The sequence below is a fragment of the Ambystoma mexicanum genome, chromosome 9 (genome assembly GCF_040938575.1).
Source record: "Ambystoma mexicanum isolate Mex_15411 chromosome 9, UKY_AmexF1_1, whole genome shotgun sequence".
NCBI classification, from domain to species: domain Eukaryota; kingdom Metazoa; phylum Chordata; class Amphibia; order Caudata; family Ambystomatidae; genus Ambystoma; species Ambystoma mexicanum.
The window spans coordinates 1,305,764,640-1,305,778,324 of record NC_090931.1 but is presented as its reverse complement, the minus strand read 5'-3'; the positions used below and the strand labels follow the sequence as shown (position 1 = coordinate 1,305,778,324).

Here is a 13,685-nt window from a genome sequence, read left to right as displayed (position 1 = left end):
TCTTGCCCTCAGATAATTCCTCAGGACAAGCTCTGTCTTGGCTAGGTGACTAGCATCAAAAACGCCAATTAAGCCCCCCCCCTCCTTTAAAATGCAGGTCTTCCTGACATAGCATTGTTGTGAGGTTCAATGTAGTTTCATAATAACATTTTGCATCAGAAATAGTGTTTTAATACATATGATTATGTACAGGTCATACAATGTTTTGGTACATTATAGTCATGATCAGTATGCAGGCCGTTTATTACACATCTGTAAAGGCAAATTAATCTAGCTTCTTCCTGTCGCAGTTTCTGCATTCTGTTTCCTCCTCTTGGTCCAACCTTGACTGATTGTAGTCCAATAAACCACATCTGGCTCTTGTCCTCCATTTGATGATGTTGTTGCCAATGGTTGGCCAGGGATAGCTTTGGATCCAGGGAGTCGATGCTGTTCAGATGCTCCCGTATTCTGACACGGACCTCCTGGATGGTGCTTCCTATATATATTTTCTCACAAGTGCATAAATCATATATTTCTTTCTGCAATTCAAGTGCTCAGTGATTTTAAAAGGTGGACAGCCATTGAAAGTTGCAATTTGGGTTTGTGTGGCATATCTGAATATTGAACAAGTGCCACATTGTGTAAAACCAATTTTAGCTTGTGCACTGAGCCAATCCATTGCAGTCATGTTTTTGTGTGCCAAGAATGATGGGCTCAGTATGTTGCGCAGTGTTGGGACTGATGAAAGGTACTTTCACCATGCAGCAAGAGGTACAATAAACAGTCCATACCCGGTAGACTTCAAGGTTGACCCAAATGCATCTTTAAATTACAGGGCCTTTGAGGAGCCCAGCTGTCACAAACAGGACAGACCGAAATTACAATACAAGACTCCACATGGGGGAAGCAAAAGACCATCAATAGGTAAGAGGACACCTCACCATCCCAATTAACATGCACTGATCAATCTGCAACAAACTAACCCCTCTGCCATCTTCTTCCGCTCTCTCCCCTCTTCTTCCCCCATGTACTAAAACATTGTATTACCTGTACATAATCATATATATTAAAACACAATATGTTTGATGCAAAATGTCATTAGGAAACTACATTGGACCTCACAACAATGCTATGTCACTGCACCACGACCGTTGCACCGGCACACATATATGATGTCACAAATATCACCTTCACAATAAACTGTGGTTATATGTGTGTAATTTTAAACATGTATCAGCCTTGATAAAGACCCATGAGTCGAAACACGTGTCGGCTGACCTTTAACTGGGACCACGAGTCCACACTACAAATAATCTTATAAATAAAGTCTTGAACGTATCACCAAACGCAAAATCGGTTTGGTAAATCTATATTTTTGTAAAAACACTCAACTGTGAGGTATCCAGGAAAACCCCTTTTGCATACAACAAGGAGGTGTGGGCTTCACCTCAAACACACATCCTGTAACCTTGCATCAACAACAAAAGGCATCACAACAATGAACAGAGCTTAGCAAGGTCGGTTCCAACCCTAGAGCCTCAATAACTATTTTCTAACTGCTGTAACTTGCTCTATTAAGCTTACTAAAATGGCTGTCAGTATTTTGTCTATACTGTGCTGAAATGCGTGTGCCCCTTCGGTAGAACTTGAATGCGTCCCCCTTCGAAAGTTAGTTCCTGCTGATGCCTCATTCATTTCAAAACAGTTGACCTATACTTGCGGCGCCTTCTTACTATGCCCTGAAGCCCAGTCAGACTCAAGTACTAGTCCAAGCCCTCAGTGTTGCTAGATGGGAAGTTGCTATGGACATATATTGGGCAGTTGTCAAAATACCTGTGCATTGGTAGTCTCTATCAAATATTGTACTAAAGATTGATCAGATAATCAAACAGTCTATGCATGATCGGCTGTTGTGCAACCGGGAAACAGGGTTAGTGAGTGGCGTTTGGGTCAAGCAAGCTCCAGGACTTGACCAATGTACTTGTAAACGATCTTTGTCACACTTGTACCCATTTTAGAAACGAGTTTGGTTTTCTTGGAAGATCCTCCAAGGCTTGGGTTAAAAACAGTAATGTAGACTTCTCGGACGCAATTAAAGCCCAGGAAGTGGGCACTCAGTGGCTAGAATTTCAAAGAATTTTCAAAAGAATGTTCAATGAAGTCATGGCCACCAGTGATGTGGGCTTTTCACCAAGCCAAATATGCACGCATGGGATTCTGCTGGAGCACCTGCAGTTAAATGTCTCAGATTTATCAATATGGCGATATCCCTTTAGAGTTAGAAGTTAAGGAGTGGTAGACATGCACTTATCGATCTTCTCAGAAACAATACATTTGTTCTTCGAGAGATGGCCTCCTTCAAAATGCAATGAACAGGTTTGTCCCCCCACAGCCGTGTGCTCAGTATTGATAGCTTCCCAATAAAGTAGGCAATTTTATCTTCCCTATTAGATAGGTTTAATCTGAATCATACAGTACAAACAACCTAATGAATTAGCCAAGAACCACCATTTGGCACACGTGCCTACAGTTTCACCAATCCTTTGGCTTTCTCTAGGCTAAGTAGTGATTACTGGTTTTATAGCAAATCATAAAACACGTTATAGACGCATTTGATATCTGCATCCATTTACACCAAACCCTGTTTGCATCACAATCTGTCCTTTACACATGGGGATGCCCAGTTATGATCTAATCCTTGTCTAGGCCAAGTTAGCACACATTATTTTTACACAAAATGTAAACAAACATTTCTTCAGTAAGATTATGGAAGTACATAGCCTCTAAAATTATTATTGCTTTTGGCAAAGTACAAGTTAAAATCCTAAGCAATGCAGAAGAGGGGTAGACGGTTTTGAATGAGTCAACCACTAGCATTGTGCTGGACAACCTTCCAAGCTTCAGATGGATGTGTCATTACAGAAAGAGAAAAAAAACATATACAAATCTGGTTCAGTCCTTTCCAGAAGGGGGGAGCACATAGATGCCAGTCAGAGGCACTTTGCAAAAAGAACCAGGGGCTTCATTATTGCAGGTCTCTGAAGGGATAGCTTCATTAGTGCCTGCGCTAGCACCAGCACATCCTCAAAGACCGCTAGTCAGTCTTTGCAGCTGGGCTGGAAATAGCTGTGGCCCTGGAAGAATCTAAATAGGAGGTGTAAAGCGATATCTCCAGAAGGGACTTTACCTCACTAAAAGTCTGTGCTATATGAATGTATCTTGTACATCAAAAGTGAACATGCTTCCCTCTGCCCTGTAGAAGCCACTTATTGCTATTAGTACCCCGGCCCCTTACACTGTGGAACTAATGGTGTCTTTTTTTTTACGAAATGGCTTTGGTGTTTAGCAACTGAAAAAAAGAAGGAAACAAAATGGCCACCATGGAACAGGGTGAAGGAACTAGGTGTAGTATTTTATTCCTTTCCATGGAGCCCAGACCAGTGCAACAAAGGCTTTGTCGGGCTGGTAATGACCCAGCGAGGGCCAATCATATTGCTTGTTGCAACCAATTGTCCCTTGCCAGGTACTAATAAACTTTAAATGCTCAGCACAAGTCCTATAAAGTAACAGAACCTCATTCTTAGCCCCACTTTGCTTGAACCCACAGAGTCCCCTTCATCTCTGGAGCGCCGGCAGACCTCAGACAACCAGGAGAGTTCATCATGTCTTGTCTGCATCCAAGTCATCTAGGAACCAGACTCCTTTTATTAAGTTCAACAATGTACAAATGTAGAGATTAAAGAGCAGCTGCGAGTGTGGCAAACTCTTCTGAACACCACACGGACAAATTCTCTCCACCCGCTGCACACAGTCGGATAGTAAGGACCGGAATATATAGGAGACTATGTATTTATAGAGCACAAACCTAACTGCGAAGAATGGAGGGATTTACAATTGGATGCACCTAGAGGGTTAGAGGTAGGGAGGAGGGTGAGTCAAGGGACCAAGATAGTTTTTTTGGGATTTTATTAACATGCTACACATTGTAGTAAACCACTTCAAAGCATCAGTGTAAGGCTGTAGGGAATGGAAGGGAGTGGAAAAAGGTACATGTTAGTTAAACATTCAGAAAAGGTACAATAGAATGAGATCACATTAGATAACAGATGATAACAGAAAAACCAAATTATGCGCAAAGTAACATGCAGCGTGTTCTTCAGTCACCTGCATCAGGAAATTTGCAACACACATGTGAGAACTATGTCACTAATCCCAGGGTATCGTCACTGCTTCCATTAGGCCAAGTAAGATGATGCTGCTACCCGATAGTCCCCATGGGGGTGGTACTCAGCGGGTGGATCTCATTGGAGGGAAAAACCCCTGTGGGACCAGCGACAACCATATTGGGAGAACAAGGCATCCCTGCCAATTATCTGACCCTAGAAGCCCTTCCTACAACTTTAACAACAACCCCTTCCCTAATAGGGCCATGAGTTGTCACCCTACCATTTCCATAGAAAATACTCAGATTATGAAGCGCAAAACCGACCCAACAGAGATCAAGTGTAGAAATAGTGAAACGAGAAATAATAGGGAGGAGTTGAAAGACATTTCGCTGACAACCACTGTGACAAGGAGAAGTGCGGAATATGAGGATCACCGTTGAGAACCATAAGGAACATTGTAGTGATTACTGGCTTCCGATTGGTCCAACTAGAGTAGAAATAGATGATGAACACCGGGAAGTGTTGTCAAGGCCTCCTTGGAGGAGAAATGAGCAGGTAAGTTATGCTGCAGGAGAAGGGGCTGTGGACCATAGGGCCTGCCTGAGAGGGAAACGCTTTACACGCCAGCAAAGTGCTAAGGACTTGGGGAAGTCAGGAGAATCCCTCTCTAAAGGCCTTGACAAAGATTCTAGCCCTCCCCGGAGGAAACAGAGGTCAAGCCAACCCTGGAGGAGTTAGGAACCAGATGACGGTTCTGTGGCAAGAGACCAGAGGAGAAGAGTACAAGATGCTGCCTTGGAGGGAGTGTCACGAGTAGCCCCATGAAGCATGGGCCACTCCAGTGATGGGGAAAAAGGAAATCTGACCAGCAAAACCAAAGCAGGGTGAAGGCAAGCAGCCGAGGATGTGAGAGAGAGCCTACCACTGCGGAGACACAGAGAATAGGATGCCGAACGTGGAAGCAGTGCAGAAGCCCTGCTCCACTCCCAGGACAGACCAGAGACCACAACAACATTTCCCAATTGTAGGAAAAAGGTTGGCCAGATGGTGGTATCTGGAGGGATTAGACACACATGTGTAGATTGAATAGACACATACCAATATCCCAAGAAACAGAAAGGGATAGTGAAAGAACTGTAAAAGTTGAATAAACCTCATGAAATATCCTATGTGGATCAGTACCTGGCAGGAGAGTGTACCAGGTCTGTTTAACTGGACATTGAGTGAAACAGGGGCAGAGGGCCCACAAAAGCAGCACACAAGGGGGTTGAATGCAGAGAAGTCTGTAAAATGCTGAATTGATACAAAGGGGTCTGGGACACCCACAAAAGAGAAACAAGCTACAGAAGAAGTCGGGGAGACCCCAAGACAACCCAGAGAGGTATGGGACCTAAGTCAGAGAGAAAGAGGTGCAAGAAACTAAAACAAGGGGTTGAGGACCCACTGCCAAAAGAATGGACATTTTCTGGAATTCTAACATCGATAGTTAAATCTGGCAGGATTGTATGTGTTTGGAAGAACATCATTATGCTGATACCCAGCTATACATTAGACTTGATGATATGGAAGATGCCATTACTGTGGTGAGTATGTGTATGGAGGAGATAGGAATGTGGATGGAAATAACTGGCTGCAACTAAATCCAAATAAAACTGAAATTATTTTATTTTTTTGCAAACACCTGCTTGAGGGAACAAGCTTCCCTCCAGCTCCCCATTTTAGGGGCCAGCCTAAAATATGTCACCAAGGTAAAAGATCTTGGCTGTGTTTGGCAGAGTGAACTGGGCTGTAATGGTCAGGTCTCAGCCAAAATACACTTGGTGTTCTATAACACCCGTCTCCTATGCCAGGCATTCCCTTATGAACCTGACCCGACCGTGCGATGGTTGTGGGAGCTCTGGTGAACTCCAAATTAGATTACTGTAATGGACTCTTGGCTAGAGCCCCGGCCAAACAGATTCACTGCCTACAAAAAGCTCAAAATGCTGGAGCAAGACTGGTCTTTGGTGTTGCTATGAATAGGGAAACCTCTGGTCTCCGTCGGTCACTGCATTAACTAGCGGTGGAAGACCGCATAAAATTTAAAATTGGGTGTTTAGTGTACAAATGCATTAATGGGCTGGCACCAATCCACTTAAGACAAATTGAAACAATAGCGCCCGACTCAGGCTTTAAGGTTGGAAGATCAATGTTTGCTTATGATTCCTAGGTCCAACAGTTTATCACTAGGTGATTGTAGCTTTTCGGTCGCTGGACCAAGATTATGGAATAGCCTCCCACTTAATCTAAGAAGGGCAGACTCCCTTTACATTTTTCGAGCAGGTTTAAAAACCTACTTTTTTAAAGTAGGAATGGCTACCCTACAGTTCTCCATGATTCTTACTGGCATCTACATTTTTTCACAGTACTGATACTTATGCTTTAGTTCATTATTCCAAATGAGCCAGGATATGATTCAGTTTTTTGTGTGCGCACTATAAATAACAAATCAATCAAAAAAAGATCCTTAACTTAAAAGTTCTTGAACCACTCATTGGGTTTTCCCATCAAGAATGAAACATTTGAAAGCTATATCCAGAAGGAGGGAAGCCCGCTGCGGGGTCAAGGAGACACCCAGTTTTTCCTAAATTAGATTTAGAGTGTAAGGGACGGAAATAGGTTTGGACACAGTTCGGCGGACATTTTACTTTACCCCACATTTTACAGAATCCTTGGTATTTTTGTTGTGGTAGGGAATTCTTTTCCATTATACTATTAATGGTTCTAAACAACCTATCATAGTTGATAATAGTTGATAATAGTTCATTCCAGACAAAATATCAGATATCAGGAAAGAATTGTATTAATGAAATGAATTGTATTTCTTGTAACACCTTAGCACATTTATATTTTTTAGATATTCAATCAGTGAGTGAATGTATGAGTGCATGATTAGTAAAATGTGTTTTAAGAATTGATTAAAAGGTTCTATGTTTTTTATACAAATCTAAATAAAATGAAAATAATGATTTGATACTTACATCCTTCTGCCATCCTTCTTCAGTTTCTCTCGTTCTCCTGGTACCACTGTTGTTGTATTATATGTCCCTACCTCAAGGTACCAGTGATTGTTTGAGGTGCCGACCTTGGGTTTTGTTTGTTCCCCAAGGCTTTGCCTTGTCCATCATACTTTTCAATATCGACATTTAGCCACTTGTGTGTCTCATCCGCTCCTTTGGCATTAGATGCTATTCTTATGCGGACGACACTCAGATCCCGATCCAATTAGATCTTGAGCAGTACGAGATGTCGTCTCGCCTTTTTCGGTGTCTCTTTGCCATGGGAGATTGGATGAACCACAACTGGCTGAGAATTAATGGTGACTAGACGTGGGTGTTGGTGGTGGGTCCCCCCATCCCCTGATTCTTCACTCTGGGTGGCCTCCTGGCCATCCTCCCTTGGCCCCCTTCCTATTCCCGTCACCACTGTCAAGAATCTGGGGTTTGTGATCTCAACTCTCTCGATGGAGCATCAGGTCTCGGTGGTCTGTAGGGCAGGACACTTTCATTTGAGGGTCTTTAGGAAAGTACTTCCCCTCTAAACTCAGACCACTAGTTGTAGCTGCCCTGGTTCTGAGTCGGTTGGACTATTGTAGCTCCCTCCAGCTTGCTCAGCCTAAAGGCCTTGTTCAGAGACTTCAGCGTCTTCAAACTCTTGCTGCCCGGCTGGCCACCGGATCCCCGTATGGAGGACACATTACTCCAGTCCTGCACAGACTTCACTGGCTTCCTGTCACTCAGCGCGTGAAGTTTAAGTCACTGTGTCTGGTTCATCGGGGCCTGGGAACAGAGTATCTCTGTGACAAATTCAGTCGCTATGTTCCTAAACGGCTTGTGCATTCTTGGTGTGCTGGCCTGCTGTGTGTACCTTCCTTCCGCCGCTCTCGAGTGGGAGGATGGTCTTTCTTCTGTGGCAGCTGCTCAGTTGTGAAACGACCTGCAGCTTGCACTTAGAAATATCGCTAATCATCTACAATTCAGGAAATCCCTGAAAACCTTTCTTTTCTAGGCTACAGTATCTAGCTATGTGGGCTCCAAGCGCTAAGATACCTTCAGGTGGTAGTGCACTTTATAAACTCTGCTAACATAACATGATCCATACCTTTGGTAGAAACACATTTCCAATTTTTTAAATACAATATCATCATGTTTTATAAACAGGTGGTTGAAACCGCAAATGTTCCAAGATAGAATCCTGGAGATGACTTTCGCCAATTTTAAGTTTGAGCTCATGCCCTTTGCATTAGAACTTCCCATGGTCGATGGCAGGTAGGACCAATTATTATTACCAAAAGGATCCTTTTTGGAAAAAGTGTTTTCAGTTGTTATGGCAAGCTTATCTGAGTTAGATTGGATTTTAAGCTGAGAGAAAGTCCTGGGCTCCATGTTCCTCCTCTTCAACGGCCTAATACTATAGTTTTAACATAGGGATGATAGTTTGGGGCGCAGAAGACATATCCTAAGAATACAAAGGTTACTGCTTCCGCAAGAACAATATTGAAAATGTACTGAGAATAGAAATTAATACAGAGTTGGTTATATGCGCCTCTATAAAATCTATAAAGTCAATGTCTTTGCAATTAATATTTCTCAAGGAAAGCATTTCATGAAAAAGGGGCTAAATAAATTGATGGTTTAAAATCATGGGAAGGCCACGTTTAAATATGTGTTTAATTTTTTCAGCCTTGGATCGCAAGTTCCCACACCCAATACGCAAATTGGAGTCAGTGGGCTCAGCAGATCAAGATTGTCCCAACCTTTCAATGTCGACAAATATCCCATCCGTAGGCATGAAAACAGAAGCAGGTAACGGAGTATCATTCACCTTCAATAACGGGAATGGGTGGGAAGAAGCAAAAGCTTCCGAAGTGGTTGGTGCAGACTCTTTTGATTTAGATAAACATTTTTCTCTTTTCTGGAAACGTCCAGGATTTCACTTGAGTGCTCTCAGGTTGAAAAACCTGCAGCTAATGAGATGTCGTTATTGGTGGGGGAGTTTAACTTCACAAATGTTGCTATCCTCTGAATAGGTAGACAGATCACTTACGTTGATCAACATGAGGCTAGTATTGACAATGTCCTAGTTGTCAACGGTATTAACATTCTCCAATTGATGGACAGTTTTAGAACAGGTCGGGTCACATGTTGATTTCTCCTTATTCTATTTTTGCTCTTTTTTCATGATCGATAGTTCCTTGGTTGGTATGGAGGAGACCAAGTTATCATTAGGTATGTGTGCACTAAGATCTGAAGCTCAAAGGTTTCTGTGGAACTTCTTAGCACCATAGTTAACAGGTCGCCTGTTTGTTATTGTAGTTTGTTGTTGCTGCTGAGCATTTTCAGCATTTTTTGTCTGGCTCAATGGCACCCTTGACTGGAAGGACATCTACGTCAACACTCCAAAAGTTCACTTCCAATGCCGGTACTGAGTCAAGAGTTGTTTTTGCTGTATATTGGAGAATACAGTTTGCAATAGACTCATCGCAAACAGCTAGCTCATTTGAAGTGGGGGGGGGGGATGTCCTTTGCACACACATAAACCCCTCCAAGAGGGTAACTTTAGAATTAAAAGAAAGTAAAGCTGAAGAGTTCATTTTCTGTTCATTGTTAATGTTTGCATAAAGTTTAGCAAATTTAGCAATAGATTTAGAGCAAACAAAGACAAGAGGCCCATTTTTTGCGAATTAACTCCAGGATTCAATAGTTGAGGAGAACTCAAAGGAGTAGGAGAAGGTATATTGGAAAATTCTGAAGGCTCAAAAGTGTAGATTTACAATCCAAAAATTGAAATGATCTTTGCAGAGAATTAGAAAACATCAGTGACTCACTTAACAGATCAAATGATTAGTTCTCCAAAGAAGGGTCAGTAGAAACAATATTAACGGCTTTGACTTGATGACATAACAGAAGTCTCAGCTGAGAGAAAAGCTTCTGCTTGTCTATCTGTACACGCCTGCGAATTAGGCATTGCCATTTTAAGACATGACTTGAAAAAAGAACCAATTTATTTGGGTAAAGTCAGTGATTTGCCCCACAACTTTCTTTGCAGAGGTTTGGGTAATAATCTGTGGATGTTCTTCTCTCAAACGAGAATAAGGCCATTAAGCACTATCAATTGTCGCGCTAGAAACATAAAAGTGGGTGACTGAGGAATAACAGATAGTGAACAAACAGTCACACACTGTACAGGTATAAATGAATGAACGTAGAACTAATTTGAATAAATTATCAAATGATGTGAAAAAGGCTAAAGGTAAATATTCTAGCTGATTACAAAATTGGTACAAAAAGTCACATCTGGGACTAACCGCGATATTGCAGAAACGATCAGAATCAAACTTGTGCCATGCTACTTGGCACACTGCAACAACTGCACTTGATGGTGCACTTCGTGGGCGCTCCGTGCTCTGCAATCGGTTTTAAAGTGGCCTCCCCTGCTACTTCCTCACAGAACCAGCACTGATAACATAATAAAGGACTCCTGGTACTCCAGTAAGCATAGATTTGTTGAGTCCTGCTAGTCTGTTCGAGCACGGGTATATGTGCATGGACGTCGAGGAGGGGAGACGTGAGCTTCTCAGAGGAGCCAACTTCGGGCACAGCACACTTGACGGTGCATTCATTATTCATGATCTGGTGTCCCTTTGTTTTCAGAGCACGTGCGGGCATAGTGTGTCAGTCTAGGAATGAGTCTGAATAAAGAGACGGAGTATGTCTTAACTGATTGACCAACAATGTCCACACAGTTTTGCCATATTTCTGTATGAAGCCCTAAGGAACTAGTGGGGCCTCTCTAAGCCAACATGGGGACAGTTGCATCCCAAGAACTTAAATTGCGAAAGGCAGAGCCATAGCCCAGTCTGAAGACTGGTGGCAAATTCTCCATTTACCAATCGAAGCAACTGCTTCACGCAGTGTCACAATCCTGGTCAAGTTGCTGCTCCGCCAGACCTCCTAAAGATCTATTTGGTTAACCAACTATATAATAACTGTTGTTTCAGTGTACTAGCATGATGTAGCATGTTACGGTTGCAGAACATTCACACTTTCCACCCCTCCCTAGTCATGGCCAATTTACAGTTTCCATCCCAGTGGGCTTCTTGTTCATTTGACTTTAGAATGTTTTTCTGGTTGCTGATTTGTGACCTTGAAAATTGACTAACCGCAGCATTTTTATTGAAGATTTTTATAGAAGATGTGGGCACAGTGAGAACCAACCTCAGGGAAACCACTGCTATTTTCAGCTGTGTTTATCATGCAGTCCCTGTGCTTGGTTCCATGTAATAATGTCCCCTCAAAAATATCAGCATGCAAAAAAGTCGCCGAAAAATGGCCTTTTTTTGTGGGGACATTATTGCATGGAACATATAATATCGCCACAACCTTTTCCCGGCGATATTATATACGGTGACCATATATATGGGGATAATATCACCTGATACCCTGTGCTTACCCTGTACAGTGACGGTGGCACTGCAGGATTCCTTCCCAGCACTGTTCTCAGCCACGCAGGTGTAAACCCCATCATCTTCCGGTAAGGCTTTCTGCACTGTGAGTGTGGCAACTCCATCCTCCAATGTAGACTGAAGGTCTGGAATACTCTCATCTGTTAGAAAGAAAGAAGGCTGTTGACTGTCCATAATCTATTTCAAAATATTAATTCCACAACCCCCTTCGAGTCAGTAAGCCATGCAAAATCATTAACATGGCTTGATTTCACCATAAACAATGCAATATGAACATTTTTACATTTTGTGTTTTTCATGCATTTCTGTGCATTTCCCACTCCTGCTCCCTCCCTTGCCCCGTGGGCACATTGAAACAGTATTTTGTTATTGTATAAGCACATAACAAACATTATGTTGCATCAGGCCCTCTGAAATAAGAGACTTTGAATGGCAAAGGGACTTTGGCAAAGAAGGCCCGGATGTTGTATACTTGAACTGCATCCTCGTGCTAGAGAAGCCAGAGACTGTGCTAAGCTCGAGTGTGCCGCCTTGTCCCATGTTGAAAATGTGGGGCAGGGAAGCTAACTGCTTGAATATCCCAACATATTTCTTGAACAATTCTTTTGCACAACATCATTTCCCACACTATTTGTATTTAGGAGTAAGGATTGGCAATAGGATCATTAGTATATGCCCTTTCATTGTGTACAAGACACCACTAGGACTGCATTATTATAATTTGATGGTTGTAGCTTGCTCCCATCATTAGATTTAGGTTTTGTTAGGCGTTTTTCAAACCCATTTAAGTTCAATAAACACCCTTGAACTGTGATCACTTGTGTCTGTCTTACTGTTTGATACCATACCTTTGCTTACACTGCACACCTCCCTTTCTACCAAGCACAAAACATACACACAGGAAAAAGGGCAGTATACCACAGTACTTGTACTCTCAGGCAGGAGCATGGTTTTACTAATGTCCACCAAAGCAGCTGCACTGCTAGCATTGTGTTAGAAGTAGGTCATGTGGATATATATAGTTGTCAACAGCAGATACCGTGTGCAATAACACTCTAATCATTCACATTCCATGATTCCTGCAACACTCTAGAATACAATGGGCCTCATGCTCTATAACATTTCTTTCACATCCTAATTAGACCCCGGTGTCTCTCCCATGAGTGTTTCAGAGTTGCATATTTTTCCACGAGTGTTAGAGTAGTAAGCTCAATGAATCTACCATCTTTTCTGTTATCATCATCCCTGGTTCTTATGCTTTGGACAACCTCTAAACTGCCTTTTGCTTTATGGAAACCTGTCCTTCAGAACTAGGCCCTAGACTCTATGCGAGACCTCACCACCGGTTCACATCCCAGCAATACAAGTGTGTTTGTTCCAACCAATATAGTTCTGGCCGGATGTAATCCTCAAACATGCACCACCTATGGAGTCCCTTACCTTCCAAGGCAGATGTGAACCAACTCCAGACACAACAATAAAGTTCCCAAGCTCACCCTAATATCTTCACCGCTGCATTGATATCACTCGCACAATATCCCATCACACATTCTTTAAGAAACATTATGTAGCCATCATGGTCCATGAGCCCAGTTGACACCAACATTTCGTGGACTCTTCACACTGCCTTATAACAGTACTAAATAAAATTGAGGTCCTTTGACAGGATAACGCCTACATTATGTTTCTGTGTGTATGGTCCATAAGAGGTGTGAGCCACTAATACTGGAAAGGTATGAAGGAGCTGCATGTCTCTGGTACACAGAGGATAAACATATTCTTGCACCAACACATTTCATGCAGACAGTACTTTTTCAAGTCAATGTGACACTCTAAAATAACAGACTATTGGATTTGGTGATTACCAATCCAATAACCCTTTATGAAAAGGTAAACACAGAAGAGTAATTGAACGGATATGGGGAAAAGAGTGATTTGCCACAAGTAAAAAACAGACTAAGGGGAGTGGGGGGGGTGTACTGTGCAAGGAGGGCGGGAAAGAATGGAAGAGACTTTGTTGCACGTTATTCCGA

The 13,685-nt window shown here is 42.5% G+C and overlaps 1 protein-coding gene across 3 annotated transcripts in view; it reads right to left on the bottom strand.

The window, feature by feature from the left end:
• Positions 1-13,685, bottom strand: part of MYLK (myosin light chain kinase) — a 1,914,870-nt gene that overhangs the window by 825,318 nt on the left and 1,075,867 nt on the right. For all 3 annotated transcript variants that reach the window (XM_069616671.1, XM_069616673.1, XM_069616672.1), the window contains one exon: positions 11,640-11,792. In XM_069616671.1, the coding sequence (XP_069472772.1) occupies positions 11,640-11,792 (153 nt within the window). The remainder of the gene's footprint in view (positions 1-11,639; positions 11,793-13,685) is intronic.